The 26,822-nt window shown below is 42.8% G+C and overlaps 1 protein-coding gene across 3 annotated transcripts in view; it reads right to left on the bottom strand.

Annotated features, from left to right (window-relative positions):
• The window catches only part of ARHGEF3 (Rho guanine nucleotide exchange factor 3), a 368,353-nt gene that overhangs the window by 67,298 nt on the left and 274,233 nt on the right, over positions 1-26,822 (bottom strand). For all 3 annotated transcript variants that reach the window (XM_029051829.2, XM_029051831.2, XM_029051830.2), the window contains one exon: positions 12,692-12,799. In XM_029051829.2, the coding sequence (XP_028907662.1) occupies positions 12,692-12,799 (108 nt within the window). The remainder of the gene's footprint in view (positions 1-12,691; positions 12,800-26,822) is intronic.

The raw sequence follows: 26,822 nt of genomic DNA, 5'->3' as shown, positions 1-26,822 counted from the left end.
CCCTGTATCTACCCCAGCACTTAGAACAGTGCTCGGCATGTAGTAAGCACTTAACAAATACCAACATTATTATTATTAAAAGATGCAGCCCCCAAAGCGTGCTGATTCTGAAGGGACAGGAGGGAAATTAGTTTGAAAAAGCTGGATTCAGTAAGTAAATCCAGAGCACAACAGACATAAAAATTTGTCTAACAGAGAGAAATATATCAAGAATAAAATTCCAAATTATGACAATAAATGTGGAACTATATAGTATGAGTTGGTCTTGATATCAAATGTGGAACCGGTAGTACTTAAAAATAATTCAACAGTAGTATTAAGCTGTGAAATGGGAAGTGTTGAGTTTAGAACAAGCATCTAGCCATAAGCTAATTCACTTTCCATCCCCCTCATGACTGGGACTAAGCAGCCCTCTTTTCAGATTTGGGCCAAATTTTTCTTATAGGCAGACCAAAGAGGGGATTTATAGGCCTAACGGGATGCAAAGGCATCTCTGCTTTAGTCGGCAACAGTATACCTTCTGGATCAAATGCAGACTGAGGTGAGCTCAACCATGCTCTCCCATCCCCCACCTCCATAAATGTTGCCTTTGTATACTGAGGTCTGACCTTCCAGCAACATATGGAACATAGGAGAAAGAAGGAGAAATAATTTTTGCTTTCCCAAAAAATTACTAACTTTTTGACTCTGCTTTGACCTATATAAAAAGGGCTTTATAAAAACTACCCCAATAACTTATTGTTTTAGGTTTTTCCTCCTAGTCACTGCTAATGCCCAAGAAGGAAAGATAAGTATTACTTATCAAAATGACCCAATTTTGTTGTAATTAATTTCACCTCGTATACTTAATCCAAGCTAAATTCATACTCCATGATATAAAAAAGGTTTAGTTCTGACCAACTGCTTCAAATGCTTCTGTGATGCCCATGAGCCAAGGAAGAAGAAAAAAGATGGTTGGGAATCAGAAATTTCTGCAAACACATCAGGAGTTTCCAACCCATCAACAGATATTTTGCCACTTCTCCCTGAGGGGCAAAAGGCTGGGCAGAAAGTCTTAGAAAGGGGTAACTTTTGTGAGGAGCTTGAGAGAAACCTGACTGAAGGAATTAGGGGAAGTTGTGGGATCCCCATGACAGGGTCTCTCTCGGTCCCTTGTCTCTTCCCAGTCACCCCATGCTCATTTTCTTTGGCTGCTTCTCTCACAACCCCTACTGCAGTTCTTCCTCATCTTCCCAACCCCGATGCTCTCTTCCCCTGTTTTTCAACAGGTTTTGAACTAGTAGATTTGAAAGTGGGAAAGGAGAAATGGTCTAGTAATATAGGCAAAGGATTATGAAACTGGTTAAATTTCAACCATAGCTTTGACTGGTGCTGAAAGGCTTTGAAACCATACTACAAGTTTATTTGCCTCTCTTCCTCGAACTGCATAATGGACATACTTTTACTGAACACTTTCATTTGTGAATAAGTTAACGTGATCAATTAATGTCTAGCAAATGACCAGAGACATCAAGGGTGGGGTTGGGAGGCTAAGGGAAAAATCTCATCCAAGGCAGTGGAAGAGTGGTGTCCGAGAGTCTCCAATTAACTAGGTAAGGCGTTATACAGGAGGTAAGACTGGAGGAGCCAGCAAAAAAGAAAAAAAACAGGGGGGTAATTCACACTATTCCAGTCATAAACTGAGGACAGGGAGAAAGCCGAGGTAGCCATGAATTGCTGAGGGAGATGTGTGTCTGGGAGGAGCAGAGGAACAGATTGGGATTCATAGAAAACAAAATTGACTAAGGTTTCTTGTTTGGGAGTTTACTGATGGTGAGGTACTGTTCACTGCAATAGGGAAAATTGGCATAGAAGAAGAAAGTCAGTTTTCTGCTAGACTAAACACAAAAGTTCAGGATTTCAGAGGTAAATTTGCTCAATACTCTTATATACACATACATAGCGACACACGCCCACGCACACACACACACACACACACAAAATCCTTCTATAATGAGTTTTCACTACTCATTTTGGATAGAATGCTGTTCGAGAAAGGCGAGCTTTTCTGACAAAGCACTTCTATTTAGACAGAACTCAGTGTGATGGCAGAAGAAAAGGCTGCACTCATGCAAGCAGCAATCAAGCCACTTGTATTCTAGCACAAGTTTCCCTTAAATGTGGGGTTCATCAGGAACATAACCCCCACCTTATGAAAGAACTAAATGTATAATTATTTGTATTTGAAGAAGGTGTTCCAGATGAATCCTATCCTTGGATGTGAAGTGGCAGATAACTGAGTTTAGTGAAGTAAGCTTTTTTTAGGGCACCTTTTCTAGTTTCTTTTCCATGAGAGGTGAACAGTGTGTTCCTAAATAGGACAGCTCAGACACCCAGGATGTTGCCGAATATCACTGCTATCTCATTATTACTAATATCCTGGGCCCACATTTTGAATATAACTTTTGTTTAGGGGAGGAAAGGGGATAGCCCATCAGCAGCAGGACATATGCTTGTAATTGAGATTGAGGAAACAGATGGTATCACCCAGGAAGAAGAGCATTGTACCAATGGAGGAGCCTATTGTTAGTAAATCATAGATATTTTCAGATTGAGTCATGAGCTTCCTGTGGGTAGGAGACATGACTACCGACTCTGTTGCATTGTACTCTCCCAAGTGCTTTGCACACAGTATGTGCTCAATAAAAACCAGTGATTGACTGAATCTGAAAAAAAACACTGAAGTCATGTATCAACCTGCATCAGGAGAGCTCGATACACAACCAAAGAGTAACATTAGCAACACAGAGAAAAATGCTATTACAAAATTCTCTTATTTAGGGAGCTCAATGGCTGGTCACAACAGTAGTGACCCAAGCACTTAATACAATGCTCTGCACAAGGTCAGTGTTCAATATATTATTGTTGATTGGTTGATTAATTGAAAGGAAGTAGAAAACCAAGTTAAGATGGTCAGCACTTCCTTTGGGAGGCTGTCAAAGTCTGTGGAAACATGGTATCGGGCTTCAGACCAAGTTGAAGGTCTACAGAGCTGCTATGCTCTCCCACTGACTCTTCAGAAAAGACCTGTCAGATTCCCCCAATCCACAGATGCCATGCCTGACTCACTGAACCATTCCATCAGCAACACATAATAGCTAATGGCAAGCCAGAATCAAAGATGGCCAATCCTGGAAAAATGTCAGTCTCCTAGCATGGAAGGCATGCTCACCTCAACACAGTGACTGGGAGGGACATCTGAGGAGAATGGATGAAAGAAGGATGCCCAAAGAGCTGTCTTGTGATGAGCTGAAACTGGACAACCACAATGCAGGGACAGAGGACCATTTTAAGGATACAGTGAAACAAAGCCTCAGACAATACTGCACCCCAGGTGAAAACTGAGACAACTGTGGCAGATAAAACAGCATAACACACTGCAATCAAGAAAGAAGTGGCTCTTTAAATTGAATAGAGGATCACGACACAAAGAGGCAAAAGCAAACAACACCAGATGTCTCAAACAACAAATGCGACAGTCTGTGTCTGTACTGTATGATCAGGATTGGAGGTCCCACACTGGCCTCATCAGCCATACGCACTCTGAGATGGACTTTACCATCAGTGGCACCTTCTTTGCACATACACGACAATGATCTACATACACCTGGGAAACCAAAGATTTATATCGACAACTTGGAGTTGAAGCCTGTCCCTGAATTCGTCTAGCTAGCCAGCATACTGTCAAGTGAGGTGATCCGTCAGGGAAGCCAAGAATCAGATCAAGAAGGTCCACATGTCCCTCAAGTGGCTAGCAGATTGAGTATGGGACCAATTTGGCACCGAACTCTAATCTGAAACAGAGATCACTTACCAGTAACCTTGTTCTCCAAAGGAGTGTGGTCTTATCAGCTCATCAATAGGTAGGTCCCTTCCAGTATGCCAGAGAGGATCGGAACTGCTGTGAAACACTTCAGGGTCTGCCCTGCCCATGAGGAGACCTGAGACCTCCCCCTCCCACCCCAAATGGGATCCAGGCCTTCCTTCACTCTCCCTCCCCACTGGGTACCTGTGCAGTGTAGCCCCTCCCTCTCCAGATTTCCACCAGAGTGGTAAGGTTCCAGAAAATACAATCAATTTGTTTATTCAGTAAACAAATGTGATGAGGAATTGGCCCCAACTGAGAGTTAGATGGGTAGGATGTGATGAGCTGGCGAGACCACACACCTCTGGAGAACTACGGTTACAGGCATGTAACTTCTCTTTCTTTCAAAGGTGTGTTCAGGGCTCATCAGTTCATCGATTAGGAAGACCCTGGAGTCCTCAGATGTTCCTCAGGTGGGGATATTGAGGTCATTATTAGAACAGGTTTAAAAGAAAGTAATAAATCAAAGTGAGTCTCCTGGTTGGGCTCTAGGTCCAGGTAATAGTCTTTGGTGAAGGTTCATGATGTGGGCCAGCTTGCTGCCTGCGATGCACTGTTTATGGGTACACTTTGAAGATCAGTTACTGTGTTAGCTTGTTCCCTGATTGAATGCCAGTCGGTTAGGTGGGAGCCAGTCTTGCTGTAGCAGAACTTGATGTGGTCTATGAGCCCCTTGGAAAGGCCTGACGGGAAACTGCTTCAACTATACATAGCAATGGAGGCCAAGAAAAAGTTGTTTTTGTTGCCCGGTGTGCTTTGTTCTGGACAGGTAGTGGATTGGTAGATCAGGTCTCTTTGGCCTTCAAGGGTGTTCAGTTCTACTCCTCTACAGTCACCACGAGGTCTTGGGAAGAAGACTTGAAGGGAATTTGTGGAATCCGGTTATAGTCTTAGGGACTAGGGACCCGTCCTCTTGGAAATTCAGAACCTGGAGCTTGTTGAACCAACTAGTGGAAGTCACAAACATCAGAAACAGAGCCTTCCAGGTGAGAAATTTTGAGGAGCAGAAGTGTGGTGGTTCAGAGGCTCCTAGGTCAGTTGTGTAAGGATGATCAATCAATCAATCAACAGCATGACTTTGACACTGCATAGGATTGGAGGGAGTCTGATAGGAGACTTAATCTTGACTAGGCCTCTCACTACCCAGGAGGACTTGCACTTCCTGGAAATGGGATCTTCCTGTTCATTCATTCATTCATTCAAAAGTATTTATTGAGCACTTACTATGTGCAGAGCACTGTACTAAGCACTTGGAATGTACAAATCGGTAACAGATACAGTCCCTGCCCTTTGATGGCTTACAGTCTAATCAGGGGAGACAGGTAGACAAGAACAATGGCAATAAATAGAATCGAGGGGAAGAACATCTCATTAAAACAATAGCAAATAAATAGAATCAGGGTGATATACATCTCATTAACAAAATAAATAGGGTAATGAAGATATATACAGTTGAGCAGACGAGTACAGTGCTGAGGGGATGGGACGGGAGAGGGGGAGGAGCAGAGGGAAAGGGGGGAGAAGAGGGTTTAGCTGCGGAGAGGGGAAGGGGGGGTAGAGAGAGCAGAGGGAAAAGGGGAGCTCAGTCTGGGAAGGCCTCTTGGAGGAGGTGAGCTTTAAGTAGGGTTTTGAAGAGGGGAAGAGAATTAGTTTGGCGGAGGTGAGGAGGGAGGGCGTTCCAGGACCACGGGAGGACGTGGCCCAGGGGTTGATGGCAGGATAGGCGAGAACGGGGGACAGTGAGGAGGTGGGCAGCAGAGGAGCGGAGCGTGCGGGGTGGGCAGTAGAAAGAGAGAAGGGAGGAGAGGTAGGAAGGGGCAAGGTGATGGAGAGCCTTGAAGCCTAGAGTGAGAAGTTTTTGTTTTGTGCGGAGGTTGATAGGCAGCCACTGGAGGTTTTTAAGAAGGGGAGTGACATGCCCAGAGCGTTTCTGCAGGAAGATGAGCCGGGCAGCGGAGTGAAGAATAGACTGGAACGGGGTGAGAGAGGAGGAAGGGAGATCAAAGAGAAGGCTGACACAGTAATCTAGCCGGGATATTACTAGAGCCTGTAGCAGTAAGGTAGCCGTTTGGGTGGAGAGGAAAGGGTGGATCTTGGCGATATTATAAAGGTGAGACCGGCAGGTTTTAGTAACGGATTGGATGTGTCGGGTGAACGAGAGAGCCGAGTCAAAGATGACACCGAGGTTGCGGGTCTGAGAGACGGGAAGGATGGTCGTACCATCCACGGTGATAGGGAAGTCAGGGAGAGGACCTTGACATGTGATTATTACTTATTGCTCTCCTTTACTGAGCACCTACTACGTATATACAGCACTACTTCAGGTACTGGGGAATATGCAAAGGCACTATAAATTGGAGACAGTCTCTGCTCACAGGGAGTTAACAATCAAAGGATGAGGATTTGAGCCCAGATTGAGATAGGTTCAGGAAGTACTTCAGTTGGTTGGGATGGGAGAAGGGGCAGAGGCACCTGAGTCATCTGCATGCATAAGAAGCTGTAAATCTGTCTTACTTTTTCCTAAAGGTTTTCATTGTGGATTGTTCTCTCAAACTGAGTATTATGGAGGTCACTGCTTCCCAGCCTTCCCAATGGGTGTTCTCTATGCTTTTAGGAGCCAGTCTGAGTGTGCTGGGTAAGGGTGTCGTATGTGATCTTGACCCTGAGTGAGAATGTCTGGTTCCAGTTTGAGTATTTTGAGGATGCTTACCACCAGTTCCATGATCGAGGGGAACTGTTTCTGCCTGAGTAAACAGAGTGCAAGATGAAACTTAACCCTTGTTGGGTCAGTTTTTGTGAGAGTCTATGAGATGACAAAAGTTAGGGGAAATATATATAGGAGGCCCTTGGTCCAGGGGATGCTAAAGGCATGTTTGGCAGCTATGAGTTGAAGAGTTGGGTCTTTTGGCTTTCCCCCATGGAAAACAAATCTGTATCCAGGCTGCCTCAGCTTGAAAGAGGCAGACTGCCACTCAACTGCTTATTGTTGACTTGGGGGCATTCGATGCTTGTCTGTTCAGGTTGCTTGCAAGTGCGTTTTGCGTTCCCGTTAGGAAGAAGAATAATAGCCAGTCTATTTTTGAGTATTGACAGCCGGACATTCAGAGTCTATATGCAAAAATGGCCAGGAATAGGTCTCCATTTACCTGTCTATGTACTGCATAAACCTGCATACTTGATTGTCCCTCTACATCATGATGTGCATACTTCAGAGGAGGGCTGGGAAGATTTTTGAAGCTGTTTGGTACCCCTCTCATCTCCATGGGCACTGATGGAGGGATTTGTCTTCCAAAATTAATTGCCATGGGCTAGCTTTCCCTGTGTGTGGGCTCGCCCCATAATTAGTGACATCTGTAGTGAGCCTCATCTAGTTCAATGGAGTACTCTAATTCTTTCGGGAGATGAGGTTCTGGTGGATGGCTACCACTGTACGGAACTGGTGACTGGGCTGCTGATTTTAATCTCTTTTGAAAGGTGCTGAGAAACCTGGGACCACTGATTCTCAAGATAAATTGTGGTTTACCTGGGAGCCTCACATCCAAGGTGGCTGCCATCAACCTCAGCAGCCCCAGAAAAGTTCATGCTGGGTATCCCTGAAAGGACAGAATGGAGCACATTGGATTCTGTGATGCCCTCCTTGGCTCTGTTCTCTGGCAGCAAACTCTCTAGATAGTATGAGCTGAACTGGGCTCTGACGAAGGCCACTGAATGATTTGCTGCAAACTGAGATTTGGAGAGATTAATTTTGAAACCAAGCTGTGTAAGGACGGTATTGGTTATGTGCAATTTCCCTCGGCTGATTATTCTATTCAGCTCTTGATGAGTTAGTTAGCTTGGTCTATCCAGGTATGGGAATATACAGGTTCTCGTTTTCCTGAGGCATGTTACTGAGGCAACCAAACACATGATGAAGGCACAAGAAAATTAGAATGAATGGAAGGGTCTTGAATTGGAAATGGTTGTGTCCCTCTTAGAATCTGAGATGATAATAATAATAACAATAATAATGATGGTATTTGTTCAGTGCTCACTGTGTGCCAAGCACTGTTCTAAGCACTGGGGTAGATGCAAGGTATTCAGGTTGTCCCACGGGGGGCTCACACTCTTAATCCCCATTTTATAGATGAGGTAACTGAGACACAGAGAATTTAAGTGGCTTGCCCAATGTTACACAGCAGACAAGTGGAGGAGCTGGGATTAGAACCCAGGTCTTCTGACTCCCAAGCCCGTTCTCTAGCAGATTAGGTATATTGGCATATAGAGGTGGGCATCTTCAAGGTCCCCTTTGGTGTATGAGTAGGGGGGACAACCTTCTGCCAGAAGACCATCCTGAGTCTTTCTTCACTATACAACCGATCTCCCTAAGGATCAGGATGGGCCTGATTATGCCTGATACTTTGGAGACAAGGAAGCCGCCCATGCCTCTTTCTTTTCTGGGAAGACTCTATGGCTCCTTTCTCTCATAGGGCCCTTGCTTCTCTTATTATTATCATTATTATTGTTACTACTAATAATAACAGTGGCATTTGTTAAGCACTTACTATTTGCCAGCCACTGTACTAAGTGCTGGGGTGGCTACAAGCGAATCATGTTGGACACAGACCCTGTCCCATGTAGGGCTCACAATCTCAATCCCCAGGTTATAGATGAAGTAACTGGCATAGAGAAGTGAAATAACTTGCCACAGGCCACAAAGCAAACAAGTGGTGGAGTAGGGATTAGAACCCATGACCTTCTGACTCCCAGGCCCGTGTTCCATCCGCTATACCATAGTCCAATGTTTCTCTCAGACTTGGGACTCCCTGGAGGTTGAGGTAAATTTTAAGCACTCTCAAAATGTAGGAATGCTGGTGTTCTAGTAGTTGGTTATGAGTAATCTTTTGTTTGTGAAACTCTGCAGTCTTCCCTCTGCAGTGTGTTTTTCGGTTGGGCTCTGCTTACTGGGTTGGTGGGTGGTAAATTTTCTTCTTCCAACATGGGTCCCAGCTAACATTTTGTTTGCTACCTTGATGTTGGATTGTGTTCTTTTTAGGAGATTGGCTAGCTTTAGAGACGTGGCCAGTTCTTTATGACACTCTTTCAGCCTATGGGGCTGGAGAGTTCCTGTGTCCAGGCCACTGATGATGATTGACTGCATGGCTTGGAGGATAACTTGGGCACACTGTTCTGTACTTCAGCCCGCAGCTTTGTTTTGTTTTTGTTCTTTTTTTTTTTGAATTGGGCAAAGTAGGTGAGGTAACTGGACATTCTGGTCACTGGGCATATAGTGTGCTTTACCAGGTGAGGGGACTGGTCTGGTGCTTTGGGCATGGGGTGCAATGCTGCATCTGGAGGCTCACGGTTGGGTTTCCCTGGCCCTCCACTGCATTATGGCAAAGCCACTGATTTCCAGGGTCCTAAGGAACTTTGCTGCATCCCCAGATACAGCTTCTCTTCAATTTACAAAAAGGGTTAGGGATGAGAGACCTTCTGGAAAGTCTCTAGGTACGATGTCCTCATTTTAGGGTGGGATGGAACCATTTGCTTAGACTTCTTGGGTGGAGAATTGGAGTTCTGCTCCTGTTCTGTGGGCCCAGAGTGCTTGGGCAGTCTTTGAGAACACATTTTTCCTCCATTTCTCCAGAAGCAGACATCTTGGAATGATACGGAGGAGGCCTCTTGCCACTTCTACTCACTTCTTGCCAGGGAAGAAGAGAGGGATGAATCCTGGAGGATGGGGTCTCTGTGCTGTCTCTCTTGCAGTATGAAGACCTGGAAGATGAGGTGACCTTCCATGACTTGGCGAGGTTCCCTCCCCATTGGACAGGACCACAGGGAGATGGGACTGGTGGAGGTGGGGCAGCAAGAGCTTGTTGGGAGACCATGGAGGAAACCACATCCTGGAGAGGGTCCCACAGTGAGTGAAACACGGCTGACACCGAACTGCCTGCCAATGTGGGAACCTCTTGTTATCTTTGATGAGGCAGGGGTAGTGAATAGGGAACTTGGACAGAGTCAGCTGGTGCTGTGGTCGGCGCAGGGTGGCTTACCTCATCTAAGATTCCCACGGGTGGCAGGGGCACGTCGAACTCCAGTAGAGTGACGGGGCCTGTGCAACACTTGCACTGCGCCAGCTGGTCCTTGGAAAGCCTTGATCCACATGCTAGGCACTGTCACGCTGCTATCAAGCTTAGTAGTCAAAGCCATTACACCTACAAGGAGGAAGAGGAGAGCCACCAGAGCACCGAAATGGCTGGCTTGTAGTTTCTAGGCAAGTTGCTAATTGAGAGACTAAAGGGAAAATCCCCATGGAAGCAAGCTCCTTCCTTGGGGACTCTCCCTTCAAGGGTCCCTATCCTCAGGCTGCATCCTCCAGTCCCCCAGAGAAGGGAGCTGGCCCCTGAGTGCTCCTTTTCCCATTCCAGTCTCAGAGGAGGGTGATTAAGTGCTCAGTCACAGTACTCTGCACACAGTAAGTGCTCAATCAATACTACAGATTGATTGATCCATTTTTCCAGCAGGAAAAATTGGCTCTGCCTTTTAAAAGGCTGAGGTGACACCCTCTTTCAGTAGGAAATGCAGCTGGTTTCTTTAAGGAAGGAAGGAGTGGACAGCAGGGTTGGTGTACTCTTGAGAGTCACTGTGTGTCCTTTCACCAGTCACCATTCAGAAAGGAAGCAGTAGGTCGCTCCTGTCTCCTTCATAGTTATCCAAAATAGTGGCTGTCACTCTAAGGGTTGATCCAGTTATAACTTGGAGGTTCCCTTTCTGCCACCTAAGTTTAGCATAGGGCAGTGGGAGGAGGTGAGAATTCCCACCCCGGTGATGAGGAAGGCATATGAGCTGGTGGGGATACAGCTGAGTAATGAGGCAGGGGTTGGGATGGACAACTGCGGGGGTGAAGATGGGTCAGAGCCTAGGGAAGGAGGCTCCCCAGGGCAGGAGGGAGCCTGGGATCCTTCCCACACTCCAGGGTTGGCTGAAAACAGAGGTAATGGGGGGGAGGAGAGGGGCTGGGCTCCATTCCCCCTTGGGAAAGGGGGATGGGGAGATGGGGAGAATGGCAGGCAAGCAGGGAGGGAAGCAAGCAAATCAGCCCCAGAATAGAGAAGAAGGTGAAATCTCAGGCTGGGGGCCCCTTTCCCTCTCTACTGCCATGTTCTTTTGTGTGGGGAGGTACAACAGTTCTGCCTGATGGGCAGAATAAACACTTGGTGGACACGGGAGAGAACGGACCTTGATCCTAGCACACCAGAGAAGAGGCTGGGGAGACAGTCTCCCAGGGACTGTCCCTCCTTCCACAACCTGCATACATGGAGGAGGAAGGTGGCAGGGTGGGGGCTTTTTGACACCCAGGGTAAGGTACCACATCTGTTAGGAAGAAGAAGGGAAGGAGTAAACATGTCTATCTTACCCCAGCCCCATTAAGGTCTTACCTTGCAGAAGATGCTTCTTCTGAAGTTCACAGGAGAAGCTTCTGTTCAGAGTGTGATTCCTCTAGCGGAGAAAGGAAATCTGGATGTGGGGCTACACTGCATGAGTACCCTGGATGAGGGCAGGGCCTGCATCTATCTGGGCGTGTCTCCTCCCTGGCAAGGCAGTCCCTTCTCACAGCAGTTCCGATCCTCTCTGGCATCCTGGAACGGACCTACCTAATTGATGAGCTGATAAGACCTATACCCACCTTGGAGAGAACTGAAGGTCTACAAAGTGGTGGTAGTGACCAACCTACTATATGGCTGTGAGACCCGGAGCCAGCACATCATATCCGGCTTCTTGAGCAGTTTCATCAGCATCACCTACAAGCCAATGGCAGGACAAGTTCGCCAACTATGAGGTCCTGAAATGTGGTCTATCAGCAGTGATGATAAATATGTGGCAACAAAACACCTGGACAGGACACAGATGGAAAATGAATAGCAGTAGGGTACACAATCAGCTGCTCTATGGAGAAGGGAAGTGGTCTTCTTGGTGTCTCTCTCTCTCTCTCTCTGTCTCTCTCTCTCTCTCTCTCACACACACACACACTCACACACACACATCCCAACAGTGATCACCAACAATAGTGTCATCTTTGAAATATGAAGGAAAACTATACACACTTGCTCTTGGGTAAGGTCACCTTCACCTTCTTCTCTTGGTGATTTCACCCAAGGGTTCACAACTTGGAGAAATTACATTACTACCTAGCAAAAGTGTGACAAGCAGGAAAACTTTGAGAAGGTTGAGAGAAGAGACTGATCAAATGGAAAAAGCAGGCTGGCTGGAGTAGTATTCAAGCACTGACTTTTGTTACCAAAACAGCAACAACAACAACAACAACAAAAGGTTTAGTAAACAACAGATAATATTCCAAAATATTTGATGGTACACCAGGCCCTTGAACAAGATTTTATTCCTCTTTCAGCACAAGTTTTTCATAGGAATAATAGTGCTCTAACTGGTGAACTATCCTTCATTTCAAAAGGCAGCATGATTTCCTAAGTGGCACTCAGTGACAGTTGGATCTGAGGTAAATACATGCTTAAAACTCAGGAGTAGGAGGAAGGATAAATGGCAATGACATCTAAAGTTACCACTGGAGAGACTGCAGCTGCTCCACTGTTACTTTTTCGGTGCTTTTTATTTGAAAAATGTCCTTATTTATTTCTAGTTCCCTCCTTTTCTTCTACAAAATATATGCCTTATTTATACTAAACTTGAGTCATTCATATGTGACCAGGAGCCTAGAAATAATTTTGTTCATTGCTACCAGGTCTGCAATGTGCCTCTCATATTTGGATCCGTGAAAAAAAGCATTATCCTTACCTGAAGTGTTTGACCGAATCGCTTCAATGGAGTTGCTTTCACAGGAGGAATGAGGTTTGCTAATGACGTGACTCTCGAAAGAGGCTTGACCCGTTTGTTACTAGGTTCCTGTAGAAAAGGGGAAGGGGAGGAAAGAAAAAGAGCAATTAGGAAAAGGGCATGATTCTGGAGCAGAGTGCTAAACAGTGACCATAGTCACAGTGGCTGAATGCAAATCGCATTGCTAGCCATACTCAGCGGAGTCCATCAGATTATCTCTGCTCTGGACTTGCAGAATGGAGGAGTGGCTCTAACAACCGCATGTTTGTAGAAGTCACGGCCGGCAACGGAGCAAATGGGAAAGGGGCTCTAGGTGTCCATGCATATAATGGTTCTTGATCTCAAGATTTCCCATTGAAATGGTTTGTTTTGGGGATACCCTCATTCCCTCCCACATTAAAATAAAATATTGTCCCACTTCCCTTCACTTTGACCTTGTCAGGAAAGTAAGAGCATGGCAGTTGTTTTGGTTTTCTTTTTTTTCCTATCACTTCCAGCCTTTGAGCCATTCCCTCTGCATTCCTTTTATGCACTGTGTGTGTGGTTTGTTGTTTTTTTTTTAACGTAAACAAGATGAAAATAAATGTCTAATAAAAAAGCCTACTTTGCAGACATAAAATACATTTTTGTGCCTTTTGTGAATTTAAAATTTGCTCAATCTTCGGAAATAAAAACAATCAGTAAAATAAAACCTATAACTCAAGGCAAATATCAACTATAAAACATCACTTTCTTTCACTGCATTTTAAAATCACCCCTTAAAGTTAACCCCAACATGGCTAATGCCTAGGAAGAAAAATGCCCCACTTTATTAGTTTTGCGGACAAGAACACCACCAAGAGAAGCTGAGCAGAAATCAACAGAAACTGAATTCTGTGGGGGAAAAAGAAAAGATTAAACGACAACTTTAAAAGTACAAATAGAACAATTGCCCTTGTCTTCCTACCTCCATCTGACATTTAGTGGATCAAGAGCAGCAAATGGAGAAGGCAACCTTTGACAGAAAAAAAGCCAAACCTTCCAATGGATGGGGCAAACCTCGTCCAAACATCATAGTCCAGGGAAATCCTAAGGCTGCTCATCTTTCTTTTTCAGCCATGTTTACAAAGTTTCGAGGGATATCCTAGAATTCCTGGTTCTTGGACAAATCCTGGCGCAAATGTCTCATGTCATTCTATTTCTGATGCAAGGCTCAGAGGTAAGAATCCTTTTTGAAATGTGGACTTTTCATCCTTCCTGACATTCGAAACACTTCCCCTGCCCCCACAGGTGGTTGTGGCAACTTCACGACTTGTGCTAACCATCAGATGTCTCTCCATTAGCAGAGTCTCAGTAACTAAGGGTCAGTCCAGTCTGCCACGTGTTTCATTTATTTCTCAGCAAACAAAGCATAAAGCAGGATCTTCTCCAGAAGTCTCCTGAAACATGGTATTCCAACGCTAAAAGCCGCACACAGAGATGATTCCCCTCATTAGTTAATATGGAGTTTAACAATCATCTAAATGACCAGAAAGAAAGAAATATCCCACTGGCTTTCAGGTGAAAGTGTCATTTAGAAGCACTCCTTTCCAGCAACCAGCTCCTTTAACACAGCTTCCCAAAGGAGCATTTTTCTTTTTTTTTTTTCATCAATGCAGCACCAATGGCATACTGAATACACACAAAAAAACCTCCACCGTAATTCTCCTCTAAATGGCTCCTAAGCCATCAGCTGCTTTGGCTCAGAATGCCAGGGCTGCAATCCTACTATCCTATATGGCACAGGGTGCCTCTTCTCTGTCTCACTGCACTGCAGTGAGGGGACACAGAAGTTCTTGTGGAGAGAGAGAGAGAGTCTGGGTCAGAGATGTGCTACTGTACTCCATCTCCTGGGTGAGGGGAGATTATTGGATACTCTACATCTCTACTGCTATAGTCACTGGATTGTTGAGTGCAACTGCAGATCTACAGTCAGGCAAGGTGAAGGGCAAATGAGGATTGTATTTTCTTTCCTTTTTTTTTTTTTAAAAAAAAGAGAGACACATGCAGCAGACTGCTTGTGAGAAATCCAGCTCTTCCCTAATTGCTGTATTACCTTCTCCAAGGTTTTGCTGACTTTGTTTCACCATTACATGGCTAGACTGATATTCCATTTTCCTCTGCAGCCTTGTTAGGCATGTGAAATGCGACATGAGCATGCCATGTTGATCAGGGTGCTGCTAATTAGATTGTAATTAGAATTTGATATTTTACATGGAATACTGATTTGGATTTATAAACATCTGACTGCTTTGCCAATCTGACAATCCTGTGTAACCAACAATACATTCTGTAATATTGGAAAATTATCTTTGTGCTACTGTAAATTTCTAATGAGGGTAAGCACTTTTAAAAAACCTTAACATCTATATATTCCTGGGTTTATATGGACCCCATTCCTCACCTAAGTGAACAAAAGGTAGATGATGGTATAATTCCCTAAGGACATTTGGGAAAAGAAAAGATAAATATGTAAACTCTGTATGTGTACCTATATGTTACAATTACTCAGTGTATATCCACTTAAATATTACTACTGGCTTAAAAAAGCCCTCAAGATAAATGTGTTCAGATTAAATTGTGACTTCTGAGAATAGCAGCACAATAAACCCAATGCAGAAAAGTTGTCATATTCTGCAGCGAGACATTAGAAAACAACCTCTGGGTGCAATTTATAGTCTAGCAACCCTACCAACCTAAATTAGAGCTAAATTTAGAAAACAATCAGCTTTGTCTTCAGAGTCAGGCCTTTGAAATCTGAAATAGTGTGGCAGAAAAAAACCCAGATGGACATCAGGAGACTCGGGATAGGGCTGGCCTTTAACTGAGTGCATCTTGCTGAAAGCCCTAGGACTATTCATATCATTTATTTACGAACTTTATTTTTTTTTAGAAAGGCAGGGCAGAAAAAAATGTGGGGGTGGTGAAAAAGGGCCTGGAAGTCATGTTTTTCACTAAGATACTGAACTGGCATTTTTTTAAAAAAAACTCCTATTGCAATGCTTGAATTACCTACTTTAATATAAAATTATATAGTCAATTGCATAATTTCAACTATAAAGAATGAGACAATTCTATATGCCTTAAAAAAAAGACTCCATTTTGAAACTCTGTTCCCCTCTCGATGGAAATGGTTTATTTTTAAAAAATTATAAAAACCAACTCAAAATTTGTGAAACATTAAAAAAGTCCAGGTTACTAGAGTATTCATTCATTCAGTCAGTCAGTTGTCTTTCCTGAGCACCTACTGTGTACAGAGCACTGTACTAATCGCTTGGGAGAGTACAATACAACAATAAACAGACACATTCCCTGCCCACAACAAGATTACATAACTTTGGTTCCATTAAAACCATCATTGCATTGAATAACACTTCTAGAGATCTCTAGCCCTTCAAAAGACACTTCTCTATAATATTTTTCTGGCAGTTCAAGTCCTTTGTAAGAGGATTTTCTTCTCCTACATTTAGTTCCAAAGTCACTGAACTGATAACAGAGCAAGTAGCTTGTCAATACTGCACAAAAAAGAGTAGGGCCTCTTCCTCAGTTTCAGAAAAACAAGTCAGAATAATATTACTAAAGAGGCACCCAACCTTCCCTTCAAGGAACTTACCATCTAGATTTATTGTTTCATATATAATTTAATATACATTTTCACATTAAAATATGAATATTCTTAAAAGCTAAATGAACAGACACATGGAAAGGGTGAGTCTGAATGAATCATCTTTCACTTGGCACAGTGCTTAGCACATAGTAAGAACTTAACAGTATCTGGCATCATCAAACTCAGGATTTCTACCTGTAAAAGGAGACATCACTTTGCAACACTGAAGAGGGTATATACCCTTCTCAAAAGGGTCAGGGAATAATAACTGAAAACATGCCACTTATGTACGAGGGTGAATACATTCAACTTCTGGTCATGCGTTTGTAGATTCGATGAGCACACACACTAGGTCATTACCAAATAAATGCTCTTGACCATAAATTAATGCAGTCAGAGCAAAGCTTCACAAAATTTTGTTTCCCAGTATGTTTAAAAGCACGGATTTTCATTTTAGAGAATTACATGAAATTCAGTGATAAAGGAGGTATCTACTTATTTTCTATGAGATGGTTTAGTGTACAACTCAGGAATTATCCTTCATGGATGTAACCCATTCCCAATTATTTTAATTTCATCTAATCTTCTTGATTAAAAAAAATCAGTGCTTTCAGTTTCATGACTACCCCATTACTGGTATTTCCCTATTATGAAAACCTACACCCCCCTCTAAAAATTACTTTTCTAAAAATGAGTTCACCTAGATATCGCATTTACTAAGTAACTTATTTTATGGACATATGCCCATTGCTAATACCATGCAAATGATTCCTGACCAATCATATGCAGTACGATCATTTCCATTTGAATTCATTTTTATATATAAAGTTACTCTATAACTGCAGAGCCAATTCCTAGATTTCTGTGAGCACCAAACCTCCTGAATGCTTATATTATGCTCGGTTCAAAAATGCCAACAAAAATAAATGAAATAGTCATTAAAATTTCTTCATGATAGTAGCTCACTTCATAGAGTACAGTGAACAGACTTGAATAAATAGGTGTGAAAACTGGACATTATTTCTTATAAATATTCCCAGATTTTAGTAAAAACTGATACACAGATTTTAGTGGGGAAACTTGTGCAATGAAAAGCAATTTATTGCTATTGACTCTCAGTAAACTTTTGGCTAAATTAATATTGAACAATACCAAATGGAATGTTATATGGGTGCTAGGAATGAAAATCCTACCCTGTTTCCTTCAGCTTCAAAATTTGGACATTTTGATTGGTATAATGCGTATTTTCCTACAATGAGACACCAGAGCCCAGCTGTCAGAATGAGTTAAATCTGTTTTATTGATTAATTTTCAATTTAGTCTCATTCTGCATGGAAGCCCACCTCGAGCCTTCTAATCACCACACTCCACTAGGTAAAGCAATCGAGTGAAGGTCAATTTTGATTTTTCACCCAGGATTTTAAAAAAAAGGAAAGAAAAGAAAAATCACTGTACACCAGAGTCTCCTCTCATTTTGCTTTTTTTTTTTTTTAAAAAAAAAAAAGCCTGGCTCCTTAAGGAAAGAATACTCCTGAAATCAGTACGCCTACCTGTTTTGTTGACTTTGGATCTTGCAGGATGTTCTTACTGTGGTTTGAGAATGAGGCAAAGAGAATGGAGAAACAGCCCCTTTTGTACCTCAAAATTTTGCAGTTGCTTCTAACTTGAGACAGTATTATTTCCTTGATTGCTAGCATGAAATGAATAATTTTGGATGTGAATAATCAGTGACCACCTTAATTCACAGTGAGATTTGAGTAGGAGCCAGCTATGTGTCAAAGCATAAGAGTACGGTAGATGGGAGGTCAAATATAAGTTAGAAATTCCAAAAGAAACTGTGATCTGCTGAATAGGATGTTTGCAATGAATAAGTGAGATTCTAAGAAAGAAGGTCAGCAAAGAGGTTTCCACTCAGAAGTGGTTTTCCCTTACTAATTTCAACAAAATGTCTTCTTGTTATGCTTTCTTACTGAACTTAACAAAACCAGGAACAGTTCCCTGAGGAGTCATTAGTACCTTCGTCTAATTTGCCACACCACTGTATTTAGTTTCTGCTTTAGCTAGTTAAGCCATTTTACTCTGCAAACTCATGAGGTCTGTATTCACCTTTGGCAAAAAATGGTCTTGTGACTTTCTTAGAAGAAGATTCTTCACACTGAACCCCAAAACCTTGGCATTATCTTTAACTCAACTGTATTCCAAACCCCATATTCAGTCATGAAATTCTGTCAGTTTTTTCTTCACAGCACCTCCAGTATCTGCCTCTTCCTCTCCATCTAAACTGTCACCACAGTTTCCCAAGCACGTGTCATATCCTACCTTGACTGCTGCATCAGCCTCCATGCAGATCTCCCTGTCTCAAGTCTGTCCTCTCTCCAGTTCATACTCCACTCTGTTGCACAGGTCATTTTTCTAAAACATCATTTTCTCCGTATTGCCTCAGCTCTCAAAGGTCTCCAATGGTTGCCCATTTCTCTCTCCATCAAGCAGAAACTCCTGATGATTGGCTCCAAGAAACTCAATCAGCTCTCTCCCCCATACTTATTCTAGCATCTCTCCCACTACACCCCAGCTCACATCCTGGGCTCCTTTCAAGCCAATCTACTCACTGTATCTCGTTCTCTTCTCTCTCACCTCCAACTCCTTGCTCACATCCTCCCCTCATGCCTGTAACTCCTTCAACCTTCATATTTTACAGACCACTAATACAGTGCTCTGCACATAGGAAGCACTCAAAAAGTACCATTGAGTGATTGACCACTACTCTCCCCATCTTCAAACCACACTAAAAATCACAACTCCTCCAGGAGGGCTTCCCTGATTAATCTCTCATCTTCCCACCTTATTTTCCCCTGTACTGCCACATCACCTAAGCACTTGGGGACTCATTCCTCACCCACCTCCCACCCAATTTCTGACTGCTCCCCACACCTGGTAACACTAATGAACATATCTGTTGCTTCTCCCTACTTGCAATTTATTTTACTGCCTGTATCCCTTGTTAGATTGTAAGCACCTTGAGCTCATAAATCCTAATGATTGATATGATTATTTCTACTTCCTGAAAACAGAATGGACAGTACAGTACTTGCCTGAGGCAAGAAACTCACAGACCACCCACAGACACACTTTCTCATTAAAACAACAAAAACAGGACCTAGAAAGAAGAGATAGCCTTGTTGCTTGACTTTCTGTATGCCTCATTGAACATACTTTAACTTCTAGGCATATGCTAATTTTCACAACTACTTAGACTATAAAACTTGATCAGCTTTACGCTGCAACAGGATGTTTCCCTTTCTCAAAATACTTCATTCATATACACATATATTTGCCTATCCTGACAAAATTATGGTATATATCCTACAATCTACCAAACCTCTTTATTCCAGAAGTTTCTCAAAAGCATTGTTAATTTTACACAAAGAGTATTGCTACATAATAATTATCTTTGGAATCTGACATGCCAACCAACCAGTGTACATAAATGGATGTGGATGAGGTGGTAAGCAGCAACAGAAGGAGACTGGCATTGAACAATCTCCAGACAGCAAATGCAGTGGGATGTACTGACTGTGTTACGTGCCTTGGTTTCTGATGTTGGCCTGAAAAAACAGTTTACCTTTATTCTTTTTATTTTAGCCTTACTCTCCAGGCAGTCCAAAAGTAGGCACAGTATTTCTAATACCCTTCTTTGACACTTCGCCTCTTATTACTGCTAAAGGAAGTTGATTCTGAAAAATAAGGAAATCTCTGAAAGCTGAAACAGGGCACAGTCTAGGTTACAAACATAATCCTTCAACAGTGCCAGTAAAAGAAACAGAACCACTATTTCAGACACCATATTTTTGGCCACAGCTTCACTCTTCAATTACTTTGAAAGTTGTTAGTTTTAGTCAACATTATAAGGGTAAGTCAACATTTGTCCTGGCAGCAAGCCCAAAATTGTTATTTTATTAGTCTACTACTGGTTAAATTGGCCCAAGATTAAACGCTTCTAATAAATATCCCTAAAATATTGGATTGGAAGTTTAGTAGAAAACAACACTCAAGGTTTCATTCACAGGATGTTACCATCACTTAACTTTGAGCAAAAAGGGAAAGCTGCCCCCCCATCCTGCCATCCCCTGCCCCCCTGGATAAGTTCCTTTTAGTTAATGTCAATATTTTACCCAAAAAACATTTTAGCCATGCCCAGACATGCTCATGGACACTGCCATAAAAAAAGAGAAATCAAAATATTAAAGTCTATACATCTTGGCACCAAATTTGTTTTCTGTTCTGTATACACAGCTTCTACTCGAGGCAATCTACGCTTCAACAATAAAGCATTAAGAATATGACTTGCTACAAAAGAATGAGTAAACACAGGCTCTCACCTATGGAGCCAGAACACCTTCCTTTCAACATGTTGGCCTGTTTGAAATACAGGTAAAGAGGATGAACGGATGTAGTTTTTGAGCACTGCCAAACCCAACACAAACTTTCAAGAACCCATCTACTCTAAAGCGCACCTGTCTTTTTCTTACTTCTGATAATATAATAGGGACTCTAACTAGGAGATGGTATAGCAGCAATGTGTTGTAGCAGTAGTAGTGATAGTATTTACTGAGCCCCCACTAAGTGCAGTGTACTGGACTACGCTGGGAAATACAAGTCCTCTACCTCCCATGCCAGGCTCCAGAGCAAGTCCTACTGGAGCTCCTAATCACCCCAGCAGCATGGCCTAGTGGAAAGAGCAAAGGCCTGGGAGTCAGAGGACCTGGGTTCTAATTCTGGCTCTGCCAACTGCTTGCTGTATAACCTTGGGGAAAGTTACTTAAATGCTCTGTGCCTCAGTTTCCTCAACGGTAAAACGGGGTTTAATCCTACTCCCTCCTACTTAGACTGTGAGCCCCATGTGGGACAGGGACCGTGTCTAACCTGATAAGCTTGTACCCATCCCAGGGCTTAGTGGTTGCTTGACACATAGTAAGCACGTAACAAATACCATTAAAAAACAATAACTCCAGCTCAGAGTGGACTGATTCCAGACAAAGTAATTCCAAAAAGCTAATAAGGAAGAAGTGAGGGTAGGTACTTTATTTGATGAATCCTTTGGGGATAGGTCTTCAGATAATCTTGGGGATAATTTGACCTATGAAGTCCAAATGCAGCTAAGGATTTCCCTAACCCAGCTCTCCGGTGTGGAGCAACAAACAGCTTATGCTTTATTATGAAAAAGCGTGCATAAGCTCCTTGATCGGGTCCCACTGTGAAATAAAATAAAACAAATTGAGGGTGCCATACTGCCACTCTGGAAAAGCAAAGCTTGATTCCTATCTCTTGCCAACCTTCTCCTTGCTCCTTCTGCATAGCAGTCAGTCAGCTGTCTAATCAAATATTTTCTGGGCAAGGTATATGTTTTTTTCTGGTTTTAAGGAACACGTCTATCAACTATGTTATAAGGTACCTCTCCCATGCAGTTAGTAGAGTGCTCTGCACACAGTAAGTGCTCAATTAATATGATTGATTGATTTGGCCATCTTGTAGGATAGTCAGTTTGCTCTAGTTGCATATGAAATGACCAAGCAATCAAAACTTCCTGAGTGTAACTTTTAGAACACTGGGGGCTTTCATGAAGGAGTTAAGGTTGTGAGTTGTAGGCCCAGGAGAATTAGGGGTGTTGTCGACAGAAATGGGAAAATTTGGAATTGTTTTGGAGTTCAGTTTTAGACATCCTAAATTAAAGGTTCTGTTGGGTATTCAAAATGAAGCTGTTCCGAAGACAGGGGGAAATGAGAGCAGAGGAGAGATCGGTGCTGAGAATGTAGATTTGGGAGTCACCTGCATAGAGTTAGTAGTTGAAATAAAATGAATGACTCTGAGAGTTAATGTAAAGAGAGAAGAGTAGAGGACCTAGACCTGAGCTGAAGGACACCCACAGTTAAAGGGTGAGGGGACAAAGATGAACAGAAAAGGCAACTTGAGAAGGAACAGTTGAAGTGGCAGAATGAGAACTGACAGAGTATTGTATTTATAAAACCAACAATCTAAAACAATACACATAGTTCTTTTCATAACAAGGGGTTTGCGCTCTCATGCTCTAGTATTCATGCTCTAGTACTCTCTGTGGTGTCCACACAAACCATTCCTTTCAACACTGCAGTGTGCTTTACCAAGCAGGTGCTAAGGCACTCAATCAGCTCTCTCTACTTATTCTCACTCTTCTCTCACTACAACCCAGCTTACATACTTCATTCCTTTCAAGCCACCCTACTCACTGTGCCTCATTCTTGTCTCTCTTGCCCTATGACCTCTTGCTCAGGTCCTCCCCTCTGCCTCGAACTCTTTCCACCACCTCATCTCTCAGAGCACAGCTCTCCCTCTCTTCATAGTCCTCTAAAACCACATCTCTCCAGGCGGCCTTCCATAATTAACTCGCACTTACCCATCCACTGCTGCTACTTCAGTACTTCGGCATCATCTAAACCCTAGACTCCCACCACTCCCAGAGCTTAAACTCCTTGAGGGCAGGGATCATAACTACTACTCTATTACAGTACTTTCCCAAGTGCTTAGTACAGTGCTTGGCACACTGTAAGCTCTTAAATACCATTGATTGACTGACTGGGGACGCATGGTTGGGCAAACATTCCCCAGTTTCCTCACAACCTTCTAACCCAAACACAAGTTATGGTTAAGCTTAGTGTACTTTATTCTGAAGAGAAAAATGCTGCACTTATTGTCCTTGCTTTGCTTTTGAAGAGTCAACACTACAAAGGAGGCTTGAGCTGAGAAGAAAAACACGATGATAAACTTGCAGCTGCAATCTACCCCAATAACAACAAAGTGTCTTTATCCCTGGAATCCCTACACAATAGATGAGAATATATACCCACAACCACATATTGAACCAATAGAAAAAACCTTCCCCTTTCATTTTGAAGAACAAAAAGCATGTGCTAAATGAGAATATTCAAAGGTAAAAAGGCACTAGTTAGACATGCTTTATTTGATTAAAATCAAGTTGAAAGAAAAAAGACCATACCCTGTTTTGAGCTTTTTAATGACCTCTTACTAGCAAATGAATAACGGAACCTGAAAAGTACAGTGTGAGGCACTCTGATTTAGAAGTAGGAAATCTAAGACCAACTCCTATAGCTTTGCTATTGTCCCTTACTCCAGGACTTGGTGGGTGACTGAATAACTCAAAATGCTGCACAAAGGCAGTGCAATCAGTAGCAAGTGGTCTTTGCTGCAAAGTCTGAATGGCAGAAATTAAAGCACAGTGAGTATGTTTAAATGCTTACTAGGAGGTGCAGTGAGTTCTAAGCTGCTGGCAGTAAAGCAAGGCTTATTTCCCATCTTGAATGGGGTCCTGATGGGTATTACTTCTAACTCAGAGCAATTACTGGGTAACCAGGGATACTATTTCCTGAAATCTACAAAATGTAGAAGGTTGGGGATTTGAAAAGAATACAGCAAAGAGCAACAACTTAAGACAGCTCTGAGACTAGGAAAGGGTTCATATTCCATTACTTTCAGGTAATTTCAATTAGAAAACAAAACTAAGCACATGAATATATAATGGAATTTGACTTTTAAATAACAAACTTATTTTGCAGGTTTGTTTTGTTAAAAAACGTTAGATTAATGGAGATCAAGTGGCAAAGAATTCCAATAAAAATTTCCATAGCATACAAGAGCAGTTCTGCAATATGTTCGATGAAAAATTTTGTTCTTACTCAAACGTTTTAGGTGACAAAAGACCAAAAGGGGCCATGTTTCTTTTCTAGCATGGGCGATTTGATTGACTTGAGGCACAATCTTTGCTATTTCATGGAACTACAGTACATTTCCAAAGTGATTTCAATTGGAAATGCTTTTGAAGCAGCCCTAAATATCAGAAAATGCACTTGAAGTCAAGAGACCCTTCTCTCCTCCTAACTTTCCCATCTCTATTAAGAAAGCTGCCACCCTCCCTGTCCCAGAAGCCCTACAACCTTGATGTCAACCTCAACTCCTCACTATCTTTCAGCTCTCACATTCAGTCAGCTATTACATCCTGCTGATTCTCCCACCTAAACATTTCCTGAATCCACCCCTTCCTCTCCACTCAAACGGCCATTACCCTGGTTCAAGTCATTTATGGTTAGACTATTGTATCCAGGCTTTCTCCTCTTCGGTTTATACTCCACACTATCACTCAAACTGATACTGTTCCCTCCCAAGTGCTTAGTACAGTGTTCTGTACACAGTAAGTGCTCCATAAATGCTTTTGATTGACTGATTGATCCTAAAAATATTGCTCAGCACACATCTCTTCATTCTGGAAAATCCCCCAATGGCTGACTCTCCTCCCTGTGCATCATATGAAAACTCTTTACCATTGGCTTCAAGGCTCTCCACCAGCTCTCTCCATCTTACATTTTGGCCATCTTCACCTGCTACTACCCAATTCGCACTCTTTGTTCCTCCTCAGCTCTTCTTCTAACTGTTCCAGTCTTAACTCTCCTGGCTCATTCTGCTCTCCCAGCCTGGAACTCCCTTGGCCCTTCACATCCACAGTTTCTCCCATCTTCAAAGCCTCAGAAAATCCCACCTCCTCCAGCCTTCTCCTATTAATTCCAAACATTCCGACTCATATCAACCCAACCATCATCCTGAAGCACTTATGCACTTATACCCATCCTCAGAATTTATGTTTATTCAATTAGATATTTAAATACTTATCAATCATATTTATTGTGTGCAGAGCACTGTATAAAGCATTTTATTCTGGTATTTCATCATGGCACATTTATTCTACTCCCTAGTGATCCTTGTTCTTCCTACTGCTCCCACTGTTTGGAAATAATTCTGTACGTTTGCCTCTCCCATTAGGCTGCAAGCACCTAGTGAGCAGGGAACATAGATTTTGTTAGTTATATTTTCCCAAGCCCCTAGTACAGTGCGTTGCACTCAGTAGGTGTTCAATAAAAATCCCTATTAGAAGATTGCTCCTCTTATCCTCTGACTGCACTGATTTATCAGCCACTGCACCAAATTTCTTCTTTATTTACAAAACTGGATTTTTTAGCCAGGAAGGAAAATGGAAATGATTCACCTTAGAGACCTTTCCAGTTTATCATTTAGATAATTTACATGATGGCATAATATGTAGATAGTAACTGAAAACAAATATATACGTGGCTTAAACAAAGAGGAGACACTAAAAATATCATGTATAGAGTCTTGTTTTTTTAGGTGGGATGAATGAGCAGATCTGATATTGAAGGACTTTATCCAAAAGGCATATGCCCCACATGGAATTCTGTATAGTTGGCAGTGAACTCTATACACACAGAGTTCCCTTTTCCTTTCTTTACCCACCAAATCCCTACCAGCAGAGGATGAATCTGGAGAACGAATCAAGATCCTTTGCGACAGCACTTACTGAGCACCTACTCTGTGGGTACATTACCTAATATCCATTTCCATCTTAATCTGGATCTGAGTCTTCAGGACAGCTGATCAATCCTTTGTTCTCTCTGCATCTTGCACCTTCCCCATTTTGGCAGCCCTACAGTTATTGTTAAAATCCAGAGTGCATTATATTACTGTCTGTCTCCTCAGCTAGAGTGAAAGCTCCTTGAGGGCAGGGATCATCTCTACTAACTCTAACTCTCTAACTCAACTACTACTTTTTCTTGATTGATTGCATGCAGGTACAATTCTAGATTAATATGAAGCCATTTGCTAATTGAAGAACTGATGAATAATGATGACAAATGAAGACTTACCAACAGTACTTGGTCCCTTCTTCTTGGCAGAGCTGCTGGGCTCTACTCCATCCTAATCCTCCTCCACCTCTCAGATGTCCTTCGACACTGTCGACCAACCCCTTCTCCTGGAAACACTATCTAACCCTGGTTTCACTGACACCGTTCTCTCCTAGTTCCCCTCCTATCTCTCTGACTGCTACTTTTCAGTCTCTTTCCCAGGATCTTTCTCTGCCTCTCACCCTCTAACTGTGGGAGTCCCTCAAGGCTCAGTTCTGGGTCCTCTTCTATGCTCCACCTACACCCACTCCCTTGGAGAATTCATTCATTCTCATGGCTTAATCTCAACAAGGCCAATTCCCAAATTTACCTCTTGAGCCCTGACCTCTCCCCTGCAGTCTTGTATTTACTCCTCTCTTCAGGACATCTCTACCTGGATGTCCCACCGACACCACAAGCTGAACATGTCTCAAACAGAATTCCTCATCTTTCCACCCAAACCCTGTCCTCCCCCTGTCTCTCCCATCACCATAGACAGCACCACCATCCTTCCTGTCTTTCAAGCCTGCACTCTTGTCATTACCCCCAACTCATCCCTCTCATTCAACCCAAATATTCAATCTGTCATCAAATCCTATCGGTTCTACCTTCACAACATCGCTAAACGCTACTTTTTCCTCTCCATCCAAATTGCTACCAGGATGATCCAAGCACTCATCTAACC

Source organism: Ornithorhynchus anatinus, chromosome X1 (assembly GCF_004115215.2).
Source record: "Ornithorhynchus anatinus isolate Pmale09 chromosome X1, mOrnAna1.pri.v4, whole genome shotgun sequence".
In the NCBI taxonomy this organism is placed as follows: Eukaryota; Metazoa; Chordata; class Mammalia; order Monotremata; family Ornithorhynchidae; genus Ornithorhynchus; species Ornithorhynchus anatinus.
This window is presented reverse-complemented; position numbering and strand designations above follow the sequence as displayed.